At 37.6% G+C, this 26,620-nt stretch overlaps 1 protein-coding gene across 1 annotated transcript in view; it reads right to left on the reverse strand.

The window, feature by feature from the left end:
• Positions 1-26,620, reverse strand: part of Cdh6 (cadherin 6) — a 58,715-nt gene that overhangs the window by 8,460 nt on the left and 23,635 nt on the right. Inside the window, exons 2-8 of the mRNA XM_090332098.1 lie at positions 22,038-22,332; positions 17,590-17,709; positions 15,473-15,640; positions 12,383-12,570; positions 9,656-9,909; positions 3,867-4,003; positions 876-997 (exon numbers count right to left, since the gene is read on the reverse strand). Coding sequence (XP_090188224.1) covers positions 876-997; positions 3,867-4,003; positions 9,656-9,909; positions 12,383-12,570; positions 15,473-15,640; positions 17,590-17,709; positions 22,038-22,332 — 1,284 coding nt within the window. The remainder of the gene's footprint in view (positions 1-875; positions 998-3,866; positions 4,004-9,655; positions 9,910-12,382; positions 12,571-15,472; positions 15,641-17,589; positions 17,710-22,037; positions 22,333-26,620) is intronic.

Below are 26,620 nucleotides of genomic sequence, written 5' to 3' on the forward strand. Positions count from 1 at the left end.
GTAGCTCAAGTGGTAGGGCTCTATCCTGGAGCACAGAGACTCAGGGACAGATCCTAGATCCTGAGTTCAAGGCCTGCCCCCCCAACAACAATAACAGCAATAAAAAGACATTGTGAAGTAGTCTCAGGTACAAAAATCCTCAGGCTTAAGCAACATTGACCTAGAGCAATGCAAGGCTCCCACAACTATCTTAGGCAGAATTGTAACCTAACAAAACAGAAACATTCCAAACCATAACAGTTCCACTTAAAAATATAACTCTGAATATACATGTGCTACCAATTTTACAAAATAGCACAACAAAAATTAGTGCACAGAACAAGCAACTTTAGCTTTCTACTTTCCCATGTACTTTAATAGCATAGTTCTATTTTGACAAAGTGTAACATAATTTTTATATTGTTGGCAGCAGAGACCTATTTCAGGTGGTGACAAATGGGGAAAACAGTAAAATCCTCCATGAATTTGTATGAATTATACGGATGGGTGATGTAAATCAAAAGAACTATAGACAATTACAGACAATTGTAAAATATGTTCCAGTTATTATTTTCAAGTACATATAGTAATCAAACTCTCTGCCCACCAGCAAAGTTTTTTTTTCTTCCAATAACACAGCAACTAACCTGTTTTAATGAAAACTTAAGACTAATATGGAATCGTCACAGATCTTGGAGATTGATAACTTCCAGTTCTTAAAAACTGTTTGTTCTGTTATGCAAGTTAAATATTTGTCTTGGGTTTTATTTCGGGTATTAATCTCCTCAGCATTCACTTCATAGATAATTCACAACTAGCCTTCAGCTTTGAGTATCATCTGAATTATTAGGTCTGAATTAATCTGACTTTCAATTTGAATAAACTGTGAGACTCACCTGATCTGCTTTTGCTTTTTCACAGACAAACGTTTCATAGAACTCAGCAAATTCCGGGGCATTGTCATTGACATCTAGAACTTTAATATATAGAGGTACTCGGCTGCTTTGTTTTGGATTATCTGCCACATACCAAAAAAGAAAAAAAAAGGCATTGATATATTGAAGGCCAATCCAATGTAGACATCATTTACTCATTCTTTAGTTCTCCTTATTCAAGAGTCCCCAAGGACATTGAGTACCAATCTGGTCACAAGAAAGAAATGAGGATATGACATATCTACATGTAAACTCGAAGGTCCATTCCAAATAAGAAAGAGCATTTTAGAGTAGATTTCAAAGGGAGTGAGGGAAACAGTCAGAGGAGTGTCTGAGGGAGACACTCAGAGACCAAAAGAACATGAGAAATGAATGAGTTAGCTGGAGACCAAACAATTGTTTTCAATTTGAGAACTGAAAAAGAGCTGGGCATCATGCTAACTACTTTTATATTAGCTTATTCATTCCTACAAAATCTGAGGTAGTTACAGTTATTGCTCCCTTATTATTGATGAGGACATTGTGACACAAGGCAGTTTAGTCATTTATCTATGTTCACAGACATAGTAAGAAGTTGTCTCGATTCAAAATTAGGCTTATAACTACAAAGCCCAATCTGTTCATTTGGGATAATGACAGAGCAGAGACAGTGTTTCAAGGCCTGAGAGATAAAGTATGATCTTAAAAAAAAACCCAACAACTGTATTCTGTTGTTATTTCTTGGGTACTGAGAGAATCAGAAGATTCCGGAGTTAGAATCTTGTCTTGAATCTCTTCCTCTCCTTATGTAGTATAACTTCCAATTGTTAATACTTAGGGTCCATCTAAGACTTATAATTGGCTGGGCATTATTTGGGAGTATTGGAACATAGAAGGAGCATACATTTTCTATAAATCCTGCTTCCAGCACAGTTCTAATATCAGAATAGATAAACTGTACAATAAGCTTCTCTTACTTGTGAATTTATGATATGAATTTTGGCTAGGCAAGGGAAAAATAATTTATTTAACAAAAAGAAGAAATTTCAAAATGAACACATTTAAATGCCCCACATGACACAGCTCAGCGGATGTGGAGAAGCTCTGAGCGGGGCCCATGTGACTCTCAGTTATGTCCAAACAATTGTGTGTTCTGCTGAGTGCTTTCCCGACTGTAACTTTATTTGAAATATTCTGCCTTCTAGAAAACTACAGCTGCCCTCAAAGCCAGGTAAAAATTAATGTGCCTAATTTAAATGATAAAGTGGAAATTTTAGATGGATTGAAAGGCTGCATGTTCTTAGTGGAAGTTAGATAGAATTGTGGGGGGAAAAGTGAATCAAGCACTGAGCTCTGAGCACTGAACTCACTGGGAGAATTTGCAGGTTTTCTTAGTGATAATCTCCCTGGACATATATCCATGGATGCTAGTGGTCAACTATGTGTGCATAAGTGCACAGTGTACCAGATGGTAATTGCTATGGAGGAATTAAGGAAAAGAGACTGAGATAGCCAGAGATGCTATTTTGAATGCATTGACCAGCAATGGCTTCTCTGGGACACCGCTTACCTAGAGACATAACAAGATTAAATCATGTGAATCTTTCTGGTTCTCTCTACAGAGGAAACAGCAGGTGTAAAGGTCTTAGACTGGGGATAGAACTAATATAAACTTTTTATTTGATGAAACAGCCAAGGTTGTAAACAAGTTTTGACAATGTAATTCTTAAAATTCCTTGCATCTGGCTTGCTCACACCATCTTTCCAGAATTAGAGTGGCTGAACATGAATTTTCACAGATCTTAATTGCCAATAATTTCTACTGTATCATAGAAATGTGAAATCTTAAAAAAAATTTTAGACGTACAACTTAAAATACTTAGGAAATGAATACTTCAGTAAAGAGTAAAAGCATAATGCTTTGAAAAAATGATTCTTTTCAGGGGAAAATAGTTTTGCAGTTTTCAGGTTTCAAGAGTTCACTGTTATGGGCTCAACATCAGTTTTAGTTATTTATTATTCCACCAAATATCCTTCAGCCATTTCAAACCTCATGAGTTATGTTGACAGAATACAGCTGTAATAAACCACTTGATATGGAATATTTCACACTAGATACCCAACTGAGATGAAAACATGTTTAGAACTTTAAAAATTAAAAACAAAAACTAAAAAGAGCTATAATTTAGAAGCCTATTTTTAAACACTAAAACGCTATGATCATTTTTCTTCCCTGAATGCCACCGTACACACTGGATTTACAATGCACATTAGTTTTCAGTACATAAAATCATTTTATTTGAAGCATTCATTTGGCACCACCTGTTTTTGCCTTAAATTTCATGGGGAGTATCATAAAACTCATTCTAAATGTTTTATTGATTACTTGGTGGCTTGTATTGCTCACTTTGATATACTATGAAAAAGTGATGTGGTATCCCTTAATTCTGTAAAGATTTTGAAACACAAATTACACAGAAAGCTAGAGAATGACTAAAGGTACTTGAATCCATTTTTCTCCTGACCCCAACCAACCATGGAACTTTTTAGCTGCTTCTGTATATATCTCTCTATAAATATGTACATACATATGTATATGTAACTATCTCTATATGAGTGTATATGTATAAATATGTACACATTTATTTATAGATATATATTTATTTGTACAGAAATTTATACTTTTCAGTTTTATAAGCTTTTGGCATAAAATCTAAGAAGTACCAAGTTCAATTTCAGTGGGGAGGTGGTGCATTCTCATTTTGTTGTTTCTGAGCTGTAGACTTTCCAAAGTTTCCTCTCTTTTATTAATATACCACCACACATTTAGAATCATCTCAAGGCTCTTCCCCTTGATACATGTCAAGTAGATCATCAATACATGGTGCAGACTTCCAGCCATGCTCTGTAAGCCCTTACTAGAAGACTCACTCCATCAGCTGAGGACCCACAGTGATGCTGGCTTGGACTTACTGATCTCTGTTGCTATCAGGGTTATGTTGTGCCACAGCAAGGTTTCTCGATCAAGAAGTTTTGAGGTGAAAATCGAACCATTTCCAGAATCAATGTTGAAAATTCTGTCCATATCTGTGTGTCGATCTACTGAATACCTGAAAATGCAGAGTGGAATTTAGAAAAGCATTCCTTGTTGGTGATAGTTCACACCATAAATCGATTCCTAGAATATCTTACGTTAATTTTGTCTACTTATGGTTAAGCACCAAGACAGTTAGTTCCTTTCAACTGAGACGTGATAGTTATCAGCCCGTTGAAATGATTATTTTCCTATTACCCATTTTATTAAAAACATCCATTCTGTTGTAAGAAGCACCAGCTGGCTCATGTAGCTGAAGTTACTGAAGAGAAGAAAGAAATTGAAGACAGGATTGAAGAGGGGTCCAGAGTGTAGGCTGCAGAAAGATGATCTGAGTTAAATGAGCAGTGACTCTACCCTAAGGGTCTAAGAAAACAGGTCATAGTCTAAATAGCTTTTAAGAAAGTTGCTATCATGACTGATGAAAGAGGAATGAGAAGCAGGATGTGAGGATGGTCTTAAATTCCATTTTGTGGTGGTACTGGGAATTTGAATCCAAAGGCCCTGAGCTTCATAAATAAGTGCTCCATATCTACAGCTATTTTTCCATCCCCTTTTGCCTTTAAGTAATTTCTGGTTTAAAGATGAAGTCTCAGGTTGCCCTGGTCATTCCATCTACCTACTACCTCCTTAATTTCCACTCTTTTTCTGCGGGGGTGGGGGTGATATTGGTGTTTGACCCCAAAGCCTCCTGGCTCCTAGAGCAATACACTACAATCTAACCATAAGTCTGACCTCCCTTGTCTTTGCACTGGTTGTCTTGAGATAGATTGCTTTATATAAAACTTGTGCATTGATTGCTGGCTGTCCTACTTCTTGCTTCCCACTGTAGCTGTACCATCATATCCAGCTTCTTCTGTTGAGCTGGAGTTCTTGTGGACTTTTCTGCTTGGGTCTGCCTGGGTCTGCCTGGGTCTATGATCCTTCCAATCTCAGCCTTTCACGAAGCTAAGGTAAGAGGAATATTGCATCACACTGGGTATTTGAGAAGGGATCTCATGTGTATCCCTGGGATGCCCTGAATAACAACCGTTCCTCTCAGCCTTTCAAGGTAAGTTGAATTACAGATGTGAGCTACTGGTACCTGGTTCTAAGTTCCTTTTTTTGTTTTTTGCCAGTCCTAGGCCTTGAACTCAGAGCCTGAACACTGTCGTTGGGCTTTTTCCTCAAGCCTAGTGCGCTACCACTTAAGTCACACCACCACTTCCAGCTTTTCTATGTATGTGGTACCGAGGAATCGAACCTGGATCTTTGTGCATGATAGGCAAGCATTTTACCATTAGGCCAAACTCCCAGGCCTGCAAGTTTCATTTTTGAAATGCTGAGTCTGTAGAAGGTCTTGGAGGAGATAGGTAGTCTGAAGCTCAGATACAGATCTGAACCAATGTTCAGATCTTTCCAACTGTTTAGAAAAGGACAACATGTGAAGGTACAGAAATACAAAGGACAGAGTCACTGAAATAACCAGGAGATAAAGGCGAAGAGATGCCAAAGAACTAGTACAGTGCTGGAATACAGCAAGGAGTAGACATATTTTTAGGGAGGGTTGGTAGGAATTCAAATCAGTTCAAGAGTATTGTTTTCCATATCATAGGACAGAATATTTAACTCTGAAACTGATGGAAGACTAGTAAATTTTGAGAGATGTTGTTTATGAATTTATTTCTAGTTTTATTCATTTATTTATATGTTTACTGTTTTTAGAATACTCATGTAGGGTGAAAAGTTTGCATATATGTTTATGAATGAGGAGGCGCTAAAGGGGAAATCCTGAAAAAAGCATATTAAAGCCATTCAGGGGGCAAAATAGTTCATCTCACTGGGATTCTCAAACATATATTATCTCACATATTTGCTTAATAGAAATATAATTTAAGTACATGATTTATCTAATCAGACACATGTGAAATGAATAGGAAAGATTGTTACTGATTTGCAATAACCTAGCATGTTCAAGATTCTGTTTCAAGGAGTCATTTTTGTTTAAAACCATTTTATCTTAAATTTTTTTCAGGTGGCAGGTGACTAAATGAAATAAATATTCAAGTTTTGCAGGTTCTTTAAACCTCATTTCAAAGAGAATTAATGAAGTAAACACATACATATGTGTTTGAATTTTGGTTTTAGTTTTAGTGTACTTAATATTTATTATTAACAAAGACTAATTTTCCATTTCTATTGTGCTCAGATTTTTTTTGGCAGTCTTGGGGCTTGAACTCAGGGTCTGGGCACTGTCCTTGAGCTTTCTCAAGGCTAGTGCTCTACCATTTGTGCTGCAGCACCATTTCTGGGGTCTTCTCTCTATGTGGGAAGCCAATGAATTGGCTTTGTGCATGCTATCACTAGACTACACTCCTGGGCCCTCGGGCCCAAATTTTTAAAAGAGAATTTACTCAATGACCTTTCATATTTGAAAATTTGAAGTGATAAATATTTATAGCACATAGTTGATTACCAAAAAGGAAATCTCAGTAATCACAGACTTTAGGAGAAATTTAATAATTACTTATGGATGTGTTTTTCCCTTCCCAAGAAATGTCAAGCTGAAGAAGTGCTGTCCAATGCCTCTAGAAGCTATTCCAGTTTCATGAAGAAGTAATCCTTTTTGTTCGTTCTCTCTCTGCTACCTGCTATAGTTTTAAGTAATCATGATTTCCCATCAAGCCTTAAAATTAAGGGTAAGCAATGAGGAAGTTTTAGTTGAAGGCACCTTTAAATTTTAAAGAGGTAAGATTAACTATTTAAGAAATACCAAAATTTATATTACCTTTTCTTAATTGAGAGATTAAAAATTAATAGAAAACCTAAAATATCCATACTGTTTAGGAGTGATACACACAGAGCCTTATTTTCTTTTTGTTGTTTTTGTTTTTGCTAGAGTAATTTCAATTTACATCAAGAATATTTACCTTGCAATAACATTAATTGCATTCCTCACTAATAGGAAACAAGCTAATCAATCCCACTGTGATAATGACAGATCATTTTTTTTTCTGGAAAGTTCCTTTCCCCTGGAGGACTAAATTGTATTCTGTGATTAAATAATGTCTTCTCATGTGTCTGTAGGTCAGAAAGATTTGTGAGCTGGGAAGGAGGTGTGTTTGCATATAGTTCTTTTTCATAGTAGATTTTTATAGTGACAAAGGACTGCCTCATGGATACCAAAAGGTGTTTATAGTAAAACTATTGGAAGGAAATTATTTATGTGATTAAAGAATTAGAGATTATGGCTGCATGATAAATCAATGTTTGGGGAAGAATTCTCTTAATTATTTACCTAACATATTGTTTAGCATCTTGTTATTCAATATTTATGTCTAACCAAGACTATGTATGTATATATATGTATATATATATATGGATTTATACATGGAGAGAAAGAAAGAGAGAGAGGGGGGAGAGGAGAGGGAGAAAGACAATGATTTATTTTTATCCCATGAAAGAATCACTGGAACTTATATCCCAATATTTCTATGCGTATTTCTAGCCTTAAATCTGTCTATATATCAAATCTATATGTACCAAGGGAAGACTGACAATAAAGAAAACTTAAAATTAACAACTGTCCCAGTCTGACCAATTACTTCCTGTTATAACACATAAAACTCAGTGGGTAAAAATGGTATTTATTATAAAAAGTAACATAGACATCTAAGAATATAGCTTATTCTCTTGAAAGCATGTTGATCTATCAGGGAGGTAACTGAAGCTCATTATTTGTAAACTTCTGGCATTAATACTTTTAAATTGGACTTGGCACTCATTGGCTAAGACCTTTTTCTACATGCAGTTTGAACAACTCCAAGTGAGAGAATGGTTTGTGATTTGTGCTGTGTCAATGAAAGCAATCATTTATTTTCCTTCATTAATAATAATACATGTAGATGTGGAAACACACACTCCATGGAGCTTACATGCAGCTCTTTGGGTTGGTCATTGTCCAGTTCCAGGTGCCATCTAGACATTCCTGGAGAATGGAAAACAAGAGTTCTGCTTGCCTCCCTAAATGTAAGCCAGGCATTTCTGTGTGTTTCACCTATGGGACTATCTATCATGTTTCATTCAAACAAAGGAACTCAGTGGTCCAAGCACTAGAAAACAGTCTCCTTCCATCCTCTGCCTTTTATCTGTAATTATATCCTTTGATTCTAGCAGTTACAAGTGATGCTTTTGAAATGTAGTTTTGGATTTGGTAACTTTTCTGTTCAAAGCTTCCCCATGGCTTTTCTCCTGGATCAAGATAAAAGCCAGGTTTTACAGAGCCTACTCATGTTCATAACGGCCTGCCAATCCTCCTGTCGGATTCCCCACTCACCCTCTCTCTCCTGGCCGCACATGTTTCCCTGCTACTCCATCCATGTGTCAAACAAGCTCTCATATCATACCTGGTGTTGCTCTTCCCCTTCTGGAGAGTCCTCCCCAACCATGGCCCACTCCTATTAGAGATTTACTTCACTGATTCCTGTTAAGAAGGCCAAGCCTTCTCATAGTGTCTAAAATAGTTCCTCACTTGGTCTTTGTTTCCATACTCTTCTTTAGTTTATGTTCCATTCTCTGTTTAGCATTTACTTTCATTTGACACATTACATATTTGTTTTATTTATTTATTGCCAGTCCTGGACATGAGCTCAGGGCCTAAGCACTGTCCTTGGGCTTTCTCAAAGCTTGAACCCTACCACTAGAGCCACTACAATACCTCCAGCTTTTTCTATGTATGTGGTACCAAGGAATTGAATCTGGGTCTTGGTTTATGCTAGGCAAGCACTCTGCCACTAGGCCAAACTCCCTAATTGTCCTGTTAGTGTTTGTCTGGAATCTCCTTAGGAATCAGGAGTCAGTATTACTTTTCCACAGTATGCCCTGGTGCCTGGGACTTTCCTGGCACAAAGTAGGAACCCTGATCAAAAACATAGTTGTGGACTCACTGGCATGAGTTCCTATAGCTTTGCACTCTGCTTGCTTCATTAACAGGATAATCAATGCAATGGTATCCTCATTAATTAAGTTGCTGGCTACAGGCTCCAAGATTTTCACAAGATTCTAGAATTTCCATGTTTTCAGTGATCTCTAAGAGCAATGAGGCTTTCTTGCAAAATGATTTATTGCCAAGGTGTCAGCAAAGTACACAGAAAACAGCTTGTTTACATAACATTAATCTGAATTCTGCTCTATTAATTTCCCCAGGATCCCATAGACATAGATCATGAAGTGTTCTTGTTCTTTATTTACATCTGCAAGAAGAAAAAATATGCATCCAAACGGAGCATAATTCTAGCTCTAAGTGTTTCATGATAGGGTTCTGCCCACACTTGAAAGGCAAGCCCTTAAGCTCAGTACCTGGTTTGTTTGTTTCTCTGGTTTACTTGTTGATAGACCTTTAACCTTAGCAAATAAAAAAATTAATCTTAAAAAAGTACCACAGGCATTCAGCTCCATCACTTTATGCTACTTGGATACAAACAGCAGACTCTTCGTCTTATTTTTTTTTCTTACCAATTTTGTATATGTTTGATTTAGGCTGCTGTTAAAATAATATTTGTGCAGTGAGTTAGAAGATTAAAGGTATGGATGTTAAGGCAAACATAGCCGTCCAATTGTCTTTTTAAAACTCACACGCAGGTTGTTGTTGGAATAGAAATCCGGGGATTTAGGAAACAGATGTGCTTACTTGATGGGATTCCTGGCTGCGTCTGGATCTTGAGCTGTGACTGAGCCTATTGTGGTGTTTATCTGAGCATCTTCTCTTATCTGTAGGATGTAGGCCAATTTGCTGAAGACAGGAGGCTCATCTACATCCTCGACCACGATTCTCACTGTGGCTGAATCTTTGAATGGGCCCAGGTAGAGGAATCGGGGCTCCACGTGGGGGTTGGAAGCCTCTACCTTCAGGGTATACACTTTCTTCTTCTCAAAGTCCAAGAGCTTAGGAGAAAAAAGTGACACGTTTAAAGTAGATAGGACACAGAGAGCCAAGATAGGAACCATTTTAAGCACCAATCTCTGATAAATGAATATGCTTAGAGAAACCAGTATGCATTAGCGTGATTTGGGGCAGAGGCAGCAAAGATAAACTATAATTAATTTTCTTCCCACAGCCTAGACTATGAAGGGGAAAACTATCACCTAAGCTGTGAGAGTTCAGCTACCACTCAACTGTGATGGTGATGTGGTCTGAAACCACGCCTGCTGTGGATTGAAAGTGGATGCTGGGGTACTAGCAACACACTGGGCTTTGAGAGTATCTGGGAGTAGAAATCTGTCATGGTTAATCACCTTCCCTTAAACCGCTTTCTTATATTTATATACAAGGGTCCCCGGGAGTCAGCCAGCAATATGTAGTGGATGAGTCTGTGGATGTTCTCACATCTGGCTTTCATTTCACCTGCTGCGTGTTCCAACATTGTCAAGGCCTGCTGTTCTAGCTTTGGATATTCAACCAAATACCTAGACTTGGGGTAGACAACTACACTTTTTTTGGTAAGTCCTAGGGCTTGAACTCAGGGCCTGAGCACTGTCCTTGCGCTTTCTCAAGGCTAGAGCTCTACCACTTGAGCTACAGTACCACTTCTGCTTTTTCTATGTAAGTAGTACTAAAGAATCAAACCGGGGTCTGCATGCATGCTAAGTAAACACTCTACCTCTAGACCAAACTCCTGGCCCCTCGACTACACTTTTAAGCACCTTCTCCAATGATCTAATGTGCAGCTGGAATGGAGAATCACAGATTTACATCATGCTTTTCTCGTCCTCATTCAGATAAGATAGAAGACTTTTTTGTATGAGTTACTCAAATATTATCAATGATATCCCAATAAGGACATGGAAGGAATTATTTATCAAAGAATGAAATTATTATTATTGTCAAAGACCTTTAGGAAGAACCTTTTCTTTTTTTTGCTTTTGGAAGGCAGTTTTTTTTTTGCTGACTTTCAGTTTTAGATAATTATAGAATGAAGCTCAGTAGAAACACAATTAATCAAGATGTTAGTGAATGAGATTTAGTTGGCTGGGCAAAATTTCAGTTTAAATCTGATAAGGCACCATGAAAATTAAAAAGGTTAATGCACACTAATGGATTTCTTAATTATATTATGCTGTAAAACATTGGTCTGAGAGCCACTTAAACATGGTTTATTGTGGTTCCAGGTATTAGGACATGGTTGTAAGAGAAAAAAATGTTCTTATTATTTGTATCCACCTGTGTTTATATCTACTAGCAAAAACTAGTATGTGTAGGAGGGAAAAATTACTACATTCTGCATGGTGAAAGACTTAAAAGTTAATCTAAGTAAAAATATTTTAGCCTTGAAGCACACAAGATTTTAAAGTTTTTAAATTAAAAAACAGTTGATACTGAGGCTTGAACTCATGGCTTGAGCTCAGTCCTTTATCTGTTTTGCTCAAGACTAATGCATTACCACTCAGGCTACTACTCCATTTTGGAGATAAGAGTCTCATAGACTTTCCTGTCCAGGTTGGATTTAAACCAGGATCTTCAGATTTCAACCTCCAGAGTAGCTAGGATACTTGTAGTATCAGCCACAGGCACCTGGTTTAATTTCTTTGCTTTGAATGTTTGCTACAATTCCAGATGCTGTTCTGTAATGCTAGACAATTTGGGAATGTAAACTGATACAGAAGTACTCAGGTGAAAAATCAGGAAATTCAGAACCTAAAAGATTTGTATTACCATTGTGTTCCATAAGTCCCTAAAGGAGTAGCTGCAAATTTGTATCATCTGTGTTTAATACCAGTCATGTTGCCCAGTTCTTGTATCCTCTTCTTTTTTTTTTTTTTGCCAGTTCTGCGCTTGAATTCAGGGCCTGAGCACTGTCCTTGGACTTTCTCAAGGCTAGAGCTCTACCACAGCACCACTTCCAGCCCTTTTCTATGTATGTGGTACCAAGGAATCGAACCCAGGTCTTTGTGCATGCTAGGCAAGCACTCTACCACTAGGCCAAACTCACAGCCCTGTATTCTTTTCTTTAAAGCAGTTTCTCCAGCTTGCCACCTTCTGTTTGATTCCTGAATGGCTTCTTCCCGCTCTGACCTGGCAGTCCCATGACAGGACTGACTTCTTTTGTCCATGTGGCCCATCCAGTTCTGTCTGCTTAATGATATCACTTCCTTCATTTTTTTAATGTACACTGTCTGTTTATATTATTTATTTACTTCAGAGACTCAATAGAAATTTATCATAGGTATAGAATAAATGAATACATAAAATTAATTTTAGATCCCTAAGAGCCAACCCCCAAGCCATGTTAGCATCATTAAAACAATTAGAACAATAAAAAGATGAAGGAAGGTTTATGTGAAGTGTTAGTTGCCTTTGGTGACTCGGGAACTAGAGAAAAGTGTGTCCATTTTTATGACATTCAGGATGCAACATTACCTTTTTGACGGTGATGATCCCTTCCTGTGTTTCCTGGTCCGTGATGACATCAAACATATCTAGGCCCTCGCCATCTGTGATGCTGTATTCAATTTCTGCATTTTCACCTACATCAGCATCACTGGCTTTGATCCTGCCAATTGGTGTACCGGGTGGAGAAGACTCAGGAGTTTTAAATTGGTATGAACCTATCAGCCACCAAAAAGATCTGAATCAAACACAGGCTAAGCATCCTCCATTATAGTAAATAATACCCTCCTTTCTGTAGGGGATTCATTCCAAACCCCCAATGGATACCTGGAATGCTGATAGTTCTAAATTCTAAATATAGTATACTGTGTGTGTATATATACACACACATCTATACATATACACATATGTATATATATGCATGTATGACATAGTATATACATGTGTACCCATATGTATCTATACATTTATGTATATGTATGCATACATACTAAATACTATATGTATGGTAGTTTAGATACAGTATAAGAAATACAGTATGCAATTTTTCTCTGTACCTAGATACTAATGATGAAGTTTAACTAGTAAACTATGTATAGTGAGATACTAAGCATGAAAGCTAGAAGTTATAATAATATATGGTAATTCAAGTTATTAGAAACTCACAAGCTGTTCATTTCTGGAATCTCTTATTTAATATTTTTGGACATTTTGCAATTGACAAAAGGTACATGAAACCACTAGGGGCTAGACCATGGGTGAGGGCAGATGACTGCTAAAACAAACCACTGTCTATTTTCTAGCCATCTTCTAAGATGGCTAATACCAAGAATGGAGGGAGCTCTGATTTCTTCAGAACAATGAATGGAACTCTGTTCTCCATATGTCTTTGCTTTCACGATTATTGATATAATGTCTTCTATTTTATGACGTAAATGGAGAGCACTTTTTGTGTCCTGTCCCTGGGCTTCCAAGTTTGTTATGTGAGGGTGACAATGGCTGAAATGTTGGAGGAAGGAAGAGAGGGTTTCTAAATCTTCTATGAATGTAATCTAACAGAGAGAAAAAAATAACTGCAATTCCAATTACATGAGTCTGTTCTTCCACTGCTAATCCCAGGGAAAAAGCAGTGGGGGGGGGGATCTAAGTGACATCAGTTCGGAGAACAAATCCACAAGGATGCCTTTAACTCAGCTGCAGAACTTCACCAACCTGCCAGGTTAGGGTTATAATGTACAGAATTAGAAAGCTCTTATTTTGCTTACTTTTGACTAATGCTTCCTTTTGTTTCATGAACAGTATTTGGTCTGCTTACAAATTTTTCTCTCATATTTATCTTTGTATGACTAATTCAAAATCCGTGTTTTTTTCAGATAAGCACCCTTTTTAAAATGTCTTTATGTTGCAAAATTAGTTGCAGATTTACATATGAATGTAAATCTTAGTTGAGATGTGACAGGTCAGCCTGTGCTTAGAAGGAAATATATATATATATATCAGAATATATATATAAACCAGAATATATATGTATATATATAAAACATACCAGAATATAACACAACCAAAATACAAGCCCTTAATAATATTAATTCCCTTAGTTTTGGGTTCATCCTGGGTAAAATAATAAAGCAATTTTAGCAGTTCTCTAGTGGATTCAACTTCCATTTAAGGACCTACCATTGCTGCCTTTCTGTATTCCCTCCTCTTTTGCTTTGATGCACTGTTTAGTTACAAGTCTCAGATCATTTTTGGAAATCATAGAATGAATGGGAAACCTCTGCTATATCAAAGGTACTGGTAAATTCTTACATTATACTCCCTGGAGAAAAGTGTTGGTGTTCTTAACACTTTCATTTCTAGACTTTTTAGGGGGAAATTTTAGGGCTTATAAAACTTTTATTGCAGTCTACATAACAGAAAACATTAGTTACCTTCTATTTTTGTATTTTGGTAACTCCGATTACATTCCTGAAAAATGAAATGATTTTTTTACTGGCCTCTCAATATCCATCCTAAGGAAGCCCATAATTGCTGGCAATTTTTTTAAATTTTTTAAGTTTTAATTGTATGTATGTGTGTGCATGTACATGTGTGTGCACACACACCTGCACCACTACTGGGACTTGAATTCATAGGTTTGTATGCTTGCCTTGCTTTTTCACTTAAAGTGAGTGCTTTGCCATTTGAGCCATGGCTCTATTTCTGGCTTTTTGATGGTTAATTGGAGATTAGAGTCTCATGGACTTTTCTCCTGGGTTGGCTTTGAATTGAGATCTTCACATATCATCTTCCTGAATAGCTAGTAAGCAGTACTCAGCCATTATCCAACAATATATATATATATATATTGAATGTCATAATAGAATAGCTGAGTGTGCTGTTTAATAGTTGAGGTAACTTCTGAAGGAAATTATGGTTAGAAAGAGACATTCCTTGAAGAAAAGAATGACATTGAAATCAGTTCCTACCTGAGTGGCTCTGTGCAAGACTCCCCCCCCTGCTTCGTACTAAGTGGTATTGTGGCTGGTGCTTTCACTTCCTATCTAATTGTAAGTGTTGATTTTTGATACAACTTTCAGTGCCATAATTAACCAGAGAGAAAAATACTTAATGATTATGGGTGGATTAAGAAGATAGTAACTACCATAGTTTTTTTTTTTTTTTTTTTTTGGAACAGGACAATGGTAGGTCTTTTTCTTACAAAGCTTTGCAAGTCTCTAAGAGAGATTACATGCCTGACTAAGTTCACAAAACATAAAAGCAAGTATCTTTTCCCTATCAAATAGCAGCACGCTTGTATACATATGTTCTACACAAGCAGATTTATGTCTCTGGTTGTCTTTTTAACAAGCAAAAAGCAAATAAAAGATGTTCCTCTTCCAACAGCAGCCATAGCTGAAACCATTCAGCTAATTACCCAATGATGGAACATAAATGTCCACTGAACTTCCTGAGCATAAGTAGTGTTTTCAACTCATTTTAGTAATTTTAATAGAAATGCCAATTCTTAGGAAGTCTACCAACTTTGACAATAATGATGACAACAGAAAGTGCATATTCTTAAAGGTAGCATTTTTACACAATCCCACTGAAGAAACTCATTCAATGGAATGTTCTTACTCTGGGGAAATCGAGGCGGGTTGTCGTTGACGTCAGTCAGCGTGATGTTCACCGTGGTGGTTCCTGACAGGCCCCCCATCTGGCCACCCATATCTTTAGCTTGGATCACCACTTGGTACTGCTCCTTGTTTTCTCGATCCATGTTGAGCAAAGCTGTCTTGATGATACCTGTGGAGATGACATTTAGGAGTAGAAGGGGATGCTTTAAGAAGACTTCATGGACTCATTTATTTAGGCAAACAAACACAGACTGTCATAGTAATATAAAGACGATTATATACAGCCTTTATACCAGAGGATATTACAATAACACAAGGGTGAGTGATCTATTTTAGAAAGCTTATAATATAGAGAATGAAAATAAGTGTGAGTCAAATCTTATGATAGACAGACTGCAGGTAGTATAAATATTAAGTACTATATGAAGACAGAAAAATGTTAACTTGACACACAGTAAAAGGGTATAAAGTAGGACAGTTACCTGATAAAAGACATGTAGATGTGTTATGAGTAAATCATTAGGAAAGCCCTGCATTCTTGAACGAATTCTTGAGTTCTACATTATTGAACGGCTAATGGTTTCTCAGATGCATTTACAATAATGAACGATTGGAGTATTTTCTAAGGTATCAAATTATAGTATTACAAAAACATGGCATCAGTTCTCTAATAATTATAGTCTTGTATGGTCCTTGAGAATTTGGGATTTTATGAAAGTTGATGAGAGCATTTGCTCAACTGGTCCCAACAGTAGCCAACGTTTGAAAGTTAGCTTAAATTTATTTCTACTGTTAGGTAGTTACAAGATAATTACTTAAAAGAATTTCTCAGAGTTTTCCTAATCCCTATATAGGATTCATCTTAAATTAGCTTTCTTTTAAAATCACTGGAGGAGGTTTTATAACTCTCTCCAGTCACACATTTCAGTGCTTAACAACTAACGAAGCTGAAAATATCTTTTATTTCCCCCTTTTACAAGAATACCTCAGACAACAGGTCAATTTTACTCCAATAGTCTTGGCTTCAAAGAGCAGCTGCGTGCTGTTCCTCATATACTAGATCCTCTTTATTTAAATATGAGATCATCTTAGTCTTTTGTCCTTTAAGTATCCTGCTTTTTCATATTTCTTGCTTTTCAACCCAACATTTTCTTGCTCCTTGGAATTCTGTCCAAGTTCACTGAATCTTTTAACCTATGTATTGGAAATCCAGATGGGGATATAGAACCTAGAGAGGTTTTAGTTTCTAGTCAAACCAAAGGATGTTTGAAAGTGTATAAAAGGAATCTGACCCTCATTATGAGAGCAAAAATATCTATAGAACTTGACATGTAATACAAATGCTCTTTTGCTACCAAAAAAAATCATCTCAAATAGTCTGATTTTTTTTCAGGGGGGGAGGTAGCGAAAATACAGAAAAATGAGATGGCTGAGAGAATGATTCCAGAGTCAATTGTATTAGCATAGGCTAGTTACAATAATGTGACAACAGTCAATGCAAAAATCTCTGTGACTTAACACAAAGCAAGGTTATGTTTTTGGATGCTCTGAACAGGCAAGGAAGAAGCTCTGCAGGCGTCTCTGCTGTTTATGCAGGCTGAGTACCCAACCTCAACCACGGTTTCCATGACGGCTACAGCAAGTGGAAAGGAATGCAGCAGACCAAGTTCCAGCTCCCAAAGTTCTGTTTGGAAGTGACTTGTATGACAGCCCATTTTATTTGCCCAAATAAATCACACAGACACATTGTAGCTACAGAACAGACTACAGAGATGCAATCTGCTGCTGTAACTGCAATGTTGGAATATCTGTGAACAGCTCTAATAATTCTCAGCAAGAGTTAGCCTTTTAGCTTCCATCCAAGCTGCAAGAAAAATAATGGAATCTGCAGTTTTTCTGAGGGTATCCTATGCAAGTATGGTAGCTGAAAGATTCATTGTCAGATTTCTTGATTAAAATGATTTGGATGCCATGTTTACAAATATATCATTCGTTTTTGGCAGAGAAATATAGGAAATTTCAATCACATGGATTTTTTTATTAAAAAATGCTAGCTCAGCATAGCATGTCACTTAAAATTATAGCGTATAGAAAAGAAGAGCAGGAAAGACTTCTAACCTGTTTCTGATTCAACTGAAAAGTACGGCTGTCCCTGTAGGATGCTGTAGACAACTTTAGCACTGTTGCCGTAAGTTGGATCATCGGCATCTGTTGCAGTGACTTGGACAACAAATGTGCCTGGAATGACAGATATGCAACTGAAAACAAATGAAGTCTCCTTGTGCTCCTTGATACACAGATAAAAAGAAAGCATGATCTTAATTTTCTACATAGCCATGCTAGGTTGGATCCCAGCTTTGGACTTTTTATTTTGAAGAGATGAGACCAATATTAATAAATTTTCTGAAGATTAGGTCAAAGAGAAGCATGGGAATAATTATGTTATTGGGCATTTCCAAGGGTGAGATTTGTCTGTACTCTAATTTGTCTAATCTGTTTTTTTTTAATGTATATAATCTTTGCAGGGTATTGGGGCTTTGAAGTCAGCCTGGGCATAAGTCCATTAGTATTTTTGCTCAGTGCTAGAGCTCTACTACATGAGCCATGCCTCCACTTCCACATTTTTGGTGGTTATTTGATGAAAAGAATCTCACAGAATTTTCTGCGTAGGCTGGCTTTGAACCTTGATCTTCAGATCTCAGCCTTCTGAGTAGTTAGGATTATAGGCATGAGAACACCAGCTCCTAGCTCATATATTTCTAATCCTTAAGTAGTTGTACAAAGGGGTTTAAATTCAGCATGTCAGTTTATGAGTATAACTTATGCTTTTTCCAGAGCTAGCAGTCCATCCTAGCATCTCTTGCATGCTAAGTAAGTGCTTTACCACCGAATTATACTCCTTATCTTTGACTGTATACTGTTGCTGCAGTATTTTTTAAAGTTATCCAGGATTAAGTAAACCAGTATCTTTCATTACTTTGACCACAAGAATTAATTTAGAAGTTGTTCAATCAGGGAGGCATTGATAATTTTGTGAGAAATTCGGTGGGCTTGATCTTTTTCCTGGACAGTAAGGTGATGAAATGAAGTCACAAATGCAGTAGCTACTTGTGAACTTAGAAACACCAATCTGTGGATAAAGAGGAATAAGACAGAAAATCACTAAGAAACAACCAGACCCAAGATCATATTTGTCCCAAACCTGTTTATTTGTTTGTTTGTTTATTTATTTATTTATTTTCTTGTGGGTCACGGGGCTTGAACTCAGCCTGGGCACTGTCCCTGAGCTCTTCAGCGCAAGGCTACTACCCTACCCATGAGCCAAGTCACACTTCTGTTTTCTAGAGGTTAATTGGAGATAAGAGTCTCAAGTCCTTTTGTGCCCAGGCTGGCTTTGAACCTTGATCCTCAGATCTCAGCCTCCTGAGTAGCCAGGATTACAGGTGTGAGCCACTGGGCTCAGCTAGTTCTTTTTTTTTTTTTTTTTTTTTCCAGTTCTGGGCTTGAGCTCAGGGCCTGAGCACTGTCCTTGGATTTTCTCAAGGCTAGAGCTCTATCACTTGAGCCTCAGCACCATTTCTGGCTTTTTTTTCTGTGTATGTGGTACCGAGGAATCAACCCAGGTCTTTGTGCATGCTAGGCAAGCACTTTACCAGTAGGCCAAACTCCTGGCCCTCAGCTAGTTCTTTTAAATCACTTGACTAGTAAATACTTTCACTGTTTGATCTAGTGTGAGTTGATTTGCCTGTTAGCTGCCAGCCTAAATAATACATCTAGCTGGGAAGTGGTGTTTCACACCTGCAATCCTAGCTGGTCAGGAAGCTGAAATCTGATGTTCAAGGTTTGAAGCCAGTCTGACAGGGAAGTTGTGAAAACCTGATCTCCAATTAACCACTCAAATCTGGATGTGGCACTGTGGCTCAAGTGCTACAGCACTAGTCTTGGGTTAAAAAGCTAGCAGACTGTGCCCAGGCCCTGAGTTCAAGTGCCAGGGCTGGCACACAAAAAATTCTATCTGATTATTCTAAGAGGCTTAAAGACCTTAAACTTTAAAAGAATTACATGCATCAGGTAATCTTTGAAGTAGTAGAGCATAAACATCTGGAATTTGTCATCCAGATAACAGTTAAATATTTCAAGACTACTGCATTTTAGACTGGCATACTTAAGTTGGAATGAATTCTCACCTAATAAACTTTCAGAGTATCCTTACCTATGCTGAAATTTCATGACAATTTTCATGTAAATGTTTACATGGTTATTTCATGGAGAGAAAGCTCATAGATTTTATTTGTTCCCAAAGGGAGCTATGACTTCCAAAATGAAAAGATGCTTTAAGGCTGGCTTTTGATAATCCTATCAGATAAGGAATAAGCATGCTGCAAGAGTGCCATACATGAAAAGGGCAGGGAAGTTTCAGCTAGAGGATATTAGAATTTTACTATTGCTTTTGTTAAATCTAACCAATTTCATTTATAGAACAAATAATGTGTGGTGTGGTCGGGCTGGATGTTTTGGAGGTTGCATGCCGATATATGGGATACTGCACCCACCCTTATAATTTTCCAAGGAGAGAGAGAACATGAGAGAATCATGAGATTTTAGAGGGGAGCTAATAGAAGTCAACAAATACTTAACTTCTTATTTGCGTTAATAGAAAATTTGATTGCTTTTCTAATATGATTATCTGCCTGTTTTAAGAACCCATTAGCTGCCAGATATCGTATGAAGGCTCTGTACCTGTTTTCTTATTTAATCCTCATGATAACCCTTAGAAGTAGACATTTATTATTTATTTCCTATAGACACAGAGCTGGAAGATCAAAGAATTCAGGATCAGAGAAATCAAGCAATTTGCCCAAGGCCACATTACTGATTATTAGGGGAGATAGTTTGAAATTTATGTCTGTTTTTACCTCTCTGCTACACACACACACACACACACACACACACACACACACACACACGCGCGCGCGCGCGCATGCACACACGCATGCACACACACACACCCCACAAATACAAAGCATTATATAACACAGTGTTGATTCATAAGAATACTGGATATCAACAGTATTATGCCTGCATGCAAATAAAAAAGTGAAACAACAAAATAAAACCCTCTCCTTTATCAAAACTTGTTTCTGCCATCTATCCCCAAATTTGAAATGCATAGTTAATTTTTTGGTGGCTTCAAAAGTGAATGATATTCCCTAAACTGTGGGTTACATGACCTGCATGTCTGGTTAAGAGTTGTTCTGGGTGTTGCTGGCAACAAAGCCACATCTCCTTCATTAGTTCTTCTGCCTTTTACCACCTAGAGAGGGAAGAAAGAAGCCTTACCCCCATAACAAACCTTCCTTTTAAAATAATTTCAATCCCTCTAGTTATTTTGTGATGGCTTGTGATTTTCCTAGCTAAGCAAAAATAACTTCAAGTAACGATATGAACAATTTCTTTATGAGAAAATGGCAATATTTTACATTTTTTCCCCCATGGACTAGATACTTTCCAATTCTTGGAATTTGGAAGCATCCCTGATCTCTGAAAGTGTCACAGCAAGGTTATTATGCATTCTCCATCCTTTGGAATTTGACAGAGTAGAAATAAAAATAACCCCTCGACTTGAGGAGTTTAGAATTTGTCACTGTCTCCCAGGTAGTAGCTTAACATTTCTAAGAGTGACATTCTACAATCTTTTCTTTCTTAATTTAAATCCTGTTTACTGGCTTCCCATTTAAATCAATTAAACCCACAGGAGCTGAACTTAAAATTGGTGGTAAAATTGTGCATAAAATGTTAATTCCCCTTATTAATATCAGGAACATCTCTTAATTTCCACCATCTGTCTATATAGATTAAATTATTTTTTGAGCTCCTTTACAAAGTTAGAGCTACTTAGAGCAACTACCACTATTCTTTAGACTAGAATTTAAATTTAGACTTTTATTTTGCACTAGGGAGGTTCTTTCCTAGAGCCTAATGGTGTTGGACCAAAAGAAACAGAGAAAGTATTGTCTTCTAGCCCAGAAAAGTAAAATGGGATAGATGGTCTCCCTTTTTACTTTCCTCCTTACTCTGTCACTTTTTATATCTTAATGAGGACAAATGTAGTTTCCTTACAACTAGACACAGGATGAGACTGAGTAAACACAGACAATATGACTACAGTATTAAGAAGGACATATGTTAATTGTTTCTGAAAATATGTTAGCTCTGGAATTTAGTATCTAAATTGTTTTATCTCAATAGATCTTGCTCAAGAGTCTTTTCTGTCAGTTATGGGGCTTGAACTCAAGGCCAGAGCACTGTTCCTGCACCTTTGTACTCAAGGCTAGCGGTCTACCACTTCCAGCCACTGTACCACATTCGGTGTTCTGGTGGTTCACCTGAAATAAGAGTCTCATAGACTTCCTGCCCCAACTGACTTTGAACTATGATCCTTAGATCTCAGCTTCCTGGGTAGCTAGGATTACAGGTGTGAGCCACCAGCACCCTACTCAAGTGTCTTTATGTGGTGAATATACTGGAGGAGACCTAGCTCTTGGCTGAAATCCCATGGTACTCACCGACATCAGACATTTCAGGGACAGTGGCCGTGTAAACGTCCTTGGTGAATATTGGCTCATTGTCATTGATATCATGGATTTTGATGATGAACTCAGACTCGGGCTCCACAGGTCTTCCTGTCCTTCTGTTAATAGCCTGAGCTCGCAGGATGTATACGGGCTTTTCCTCCCTGTCCAGCCTCCTGGTGGCCTGTATGTCACCGGTGTTCTCATTGATAATGAAGAGATCTCCTGCTCCATCTCCTGAAAGGATATATTTAAGTGATCCATCGCCTCTATCCTGGTCTGAATGTAACTGGTGTAGGAAAAAAAAATTAAAGAGAGTAAAAGTCAAGCATGTGGTCCTGTGATCCTAAACTTCTTGTCTTTACAATGCATACTCCGTTCATTTTCATTCAATCCCCTTTAAGACATGCAGATTTTTTACTTTTTGCTGCGCTATAGAACACCTCAATTGTAAAGGATATTTCTTAATGACCAGGTTTCTCTGCAATCCTCGTGTTTTGGATTAAATGTAGCAGTCATTACAAAAATCTTTGAATAGTGTACAAAGGGGTTTCGATTCAACATAACATAATGTATAAGTACAATGCATCTAGATGAATGTCACCTGGAGACAGGAAAGCTGAAGGTCAGAGCAATAGTGAGACGCCCCAGGACATATACACCTGTCTCCAATGAATCAATCTTCAGTAGTTTCCAGACTGCCCAAACTCTCTCCTTTTCAGATAACACATGTAATACACATGATAGACTATTGCAGAAGCACTTTGGTTTTCTGTTTCCTAATCACAGAGATATGGTCTCTGTTTTTTCTGTTGATGAATTTAGGGAAGGTAGGCAATCATCTTGGGTGTTTGGTGATAGGGACTCTGTTTTTTCTTCTGAGAAGATGTGATGTTCATGTGCTCGTGAACTTCGGCTCAAAGCATGTCACACACAGTTCTGCCATGAATAGTGCTGTATAATTCCCCTTACTACACAACTTACAAGGTCACTTGAATAAAAAAGACTTTTGATATTCAGAGGTCTATAGAAAATAAGAAAAGCCCTTCTGATATGTAGAGTCAGTCTAAACTAAGTGTGCCTTATGAAGCAGTGAGCAACTTGCAAAGTAATCAAGCAGGCACTGTGATGATTCCCTGTCAGGAAAATAGATCTGAGTAAAAGATTGAACCAAGCAACTACTAGGGTTCTGTAGAAGTGGAAGATGATGATTCTAACATAGAAAAGCAGTCCCTGTATCCTTATCCCGTAGATCATTCTTTTCTTCTTGTGGATCATGGGGCTTGAACTCCTCCTGGGTGCTGTCCCCGAGCTCTTCAGCTCAAGGCTTCTGCCCTACCCTTGAGCCAAGCCACACTGCCCATTTTCTAGAGGTCAATTGGAGATAAGAGTCTCAGGTCCTTTTGTGCCTGGGCTGACTTTGAACCTTGGTTCTCAAATCTCAGCCTCCTGAGTAGCTAGGATTATAGACATGAGCACTGCGCCTGGCTCCCATAGGTCATTTTTATAGTCGTCAGTTACTCTTGTTTCCCTAATTCTATTTATCACTCAACCACACATTAGGTCTTCAGAGAGGCTGCAATTTTTTTTAAAGTACTGTGTGAAAGCATTTAGAATCCTGAGTTACAGACATCAGTGACATATAGACAAATTCATAGTGGGACAGTTGCTATCCATGTAAGCAGAGGAGCTATGTTAAAACAACTACCTGCAGCTATGCATTCTCTGTCTGTCTGTCTGTCTGTCTTCTCACTAGGTTTCTGCAATTTTCTTGTTTGATGTATCTTTTTTGGTATGATCCTTATGAGAAGGCCACCTTGACTAGTTTTCTGAGATTCTTGGTGGTAGAGTCAAGATACTAAAGGTTCGGGTCTACATGGTTCCCGTTATTACACCTGGCTCTTGTGACAGGCCTGCCTTAAACCTCTACTCTTCGAAGATTCCCTGAGAGCGTGCAGTGAAGCTTTCTTCATTGAAACTCAGATGACACAGAAAGAGCCACCAGGGAAGGTTTAAGTCTCCATTGTCAGATCCTAATGGCTGAAAAGTGCTTTTAAGAAGCCATTTCATTAACTCCTGAGGAAAGCGACTGATGTCTCTGCCCTTTGGATGGTTGCTTCAGGGGAGCTCTGTGGTCCAGCAGCCTGGGCAGGAGCAGGGGGTACCACGTACAAGTCACAAGCATGGGGTACCATCATTTCCTTTCTCTCAGTAGAAGACCACAGCATGGCAAATGGCCTGCTCAAACCACAATGCTTATCAGTAAAAGGAGGAAAACAACAGCCATAGGACTAGAAAGCTATCATGAAGATCTAATTAGAGACCATATACAAATATCACATGAACTGCCACATAAACTTTCCGTAAAAGCATGCTATGTGTTTTGTAAGTTGTAAACCCCTTTTGAGATATTGCTGCTATCCATAGCCTTTAGTTCACACTCAGCGTTCTTTGGATCTTACTCTGACTTTGAAAACTTTATTTTGAGGACTCAGAAAACCTAATTTTATAAGCACTGGCTATCTCTGAAGTAAAATCTGTTATCAAAAGCCAGTATTGTTCGGCCTGGTGGCAACTACTGTCTTTACATATGATCGATTGTGTTCTTTATTCCACTGGATCATAGACTCTCCTTGGCCTGTTCTTTCATCATTTTCAATATGTAATTGTTGCACACTTAGTAGGCGAAGACCACATTTGGTCACAAGATTTATTCAGGTAAAAGTAATCAGAAACTTATTTTTTGCTGTCAAGAGAGACCATTTGGATGACTTATAGAATAAACACCCAAGACGATATCAAGGCACAGAGGAGAGGCCAAAAAGAGAGTAAATGGGGATTGCATGGCAGATACCAATTCTGATTTATCAATATTTGAAAACTAGCAGGAAAATGTATCTCTTCATTCAGCTATTATCTGCTAAGAAAACAATTTAACCTTCTTCCCCCTTTCTCTCCCCAAAGGGCACTATCTGGGTTTGACCAAGTGTATGCAACAGAAAACTTCCTGTGATTTTCTCCCATTTTTTTCCCTTAACTACTCAGGGGCTAATTCTTTTGTCTATTCTTGGGCAAAAGAGAAAACAGAAGACTTTAGTGTGTGTGCAAGCATTGGTGACAACCAGACATTACGGGTTTATTGAGCACTTAGATTTTAATTGGATTTTTTTCTTTTGTGATGTCATTCATCACAGCCACTGTAAAAGACAGAAGTTAAACAACAACAAATAAAAGGTTGTAGGCTGCCCAAGGCATGTTTTTACTAATTTCAGTTTAATGTGGCTGTTCCATTAAGTTTAATCATCTGGCTCATTTTTAATGATTCACCATCAAGTAAAAATTATCCACTCCTTTCACCCCCAAAAGTCACATCTCACCTGTGGCTCTTTTTGCTAATGTATGCATAGAAAGTAGCTTTGGGACTGATATTGTTTCTCTGTTTCTTTTTTCTTTCATTATTTTTGAGCAAATGCAGTGTCTTGGCTAATAAATAAAGGCATTTGCATTTACCAGTGTGGTCTCCCGGAGTATGTCACCAGTTAGTGACAGCATCTTGGCCTGTGTCCCTGGGGACATAGTATCCTTTTTACCTGATACATGTACTGACTACAAACTTAAGTTTGAATCAAACTTAGTGTGTGACATTAATTGTACAGAATTTTAGTGCTGCATGAAGCTAGTTGATGATGTTGTGTTACTCCTATTTCCTGTGTCACTGATTCACTCTCCTTGTCAATGACCAAGCTGAATCTTCTGAGCATTGAGACAAAACACTGAGTCTAAAAAAGAGCTTACAGATGGCACACAGAACAGCCAAAAAGGAGCTTAGTGAAAATATGCCATGTTTGAATTAAGGCCCACATGTGTTTAGGATAAGGTACGAATATATCATGGTGTTGTAAGAAATTAATGGTTCTTCACTGAGATATTCTGCAATAGTGGGTGAACAGCTGTGGTGAAAAGATGATGTCTGACTGGGATTCAGGTGGAGAAATTGGTCTAAATTAGAGTGAAAACACCATTGTGGCAAACAGGTTGACTCTCAGATTAGAGAATAAATCAGCGATCAAATTATGCCAAGTGAAGGCTTACTTGATTTTAATATTCTTACAGATGTCCACAAATACCTATGCATCTTTCCATATGACTTATGCAAACATATGCTCTAAGGTCATGAAGGCTGGGAAGATTATGTCTGAAACACAGGGCATGTATTAGAAACAAATTCTGTTTTAGAGATTATAGGATTGGGTGAATATTTTTTCATAACGTTTTATAGTATAAAAGGGGTCATATTAGTCAAGTATGTCATATTCATAAACCACTTTGTTAAATGGCAGATCCTTTGTACTACCTAAAGATAATAATAATAAAAATGTTAATGAACATTAAAAAGTCAAATTACATCTTACTATGTTACAAGTGAGTGTTCATAATTTAGAAAGGAATTAATTATTTAGAAAGGAATTAATTTATATCTGAGCACTCTTTGAAAGATTAATAATAAAATCAAAGGCAGCATGTTAGTATGGCAAGCTGCTAGTTGCCGCGCCAACGTTTTCTGTTAGTTTTGCCTT

The sequence above is a fragment of the Megascapheus bottae genome, chromosome 4 (assembly GCF_031878675.1).
Source record: "Megascapheus bottae isolate mThoBot1 chromosome 4, mThoBot2.hap1, whole genome shotgun sequence".
NCBI lineage: Eukaryota > Metazoa > Chordata > Mammalia > Rodentia > Geomyidae > Megascapheus > Megascapheus bottae.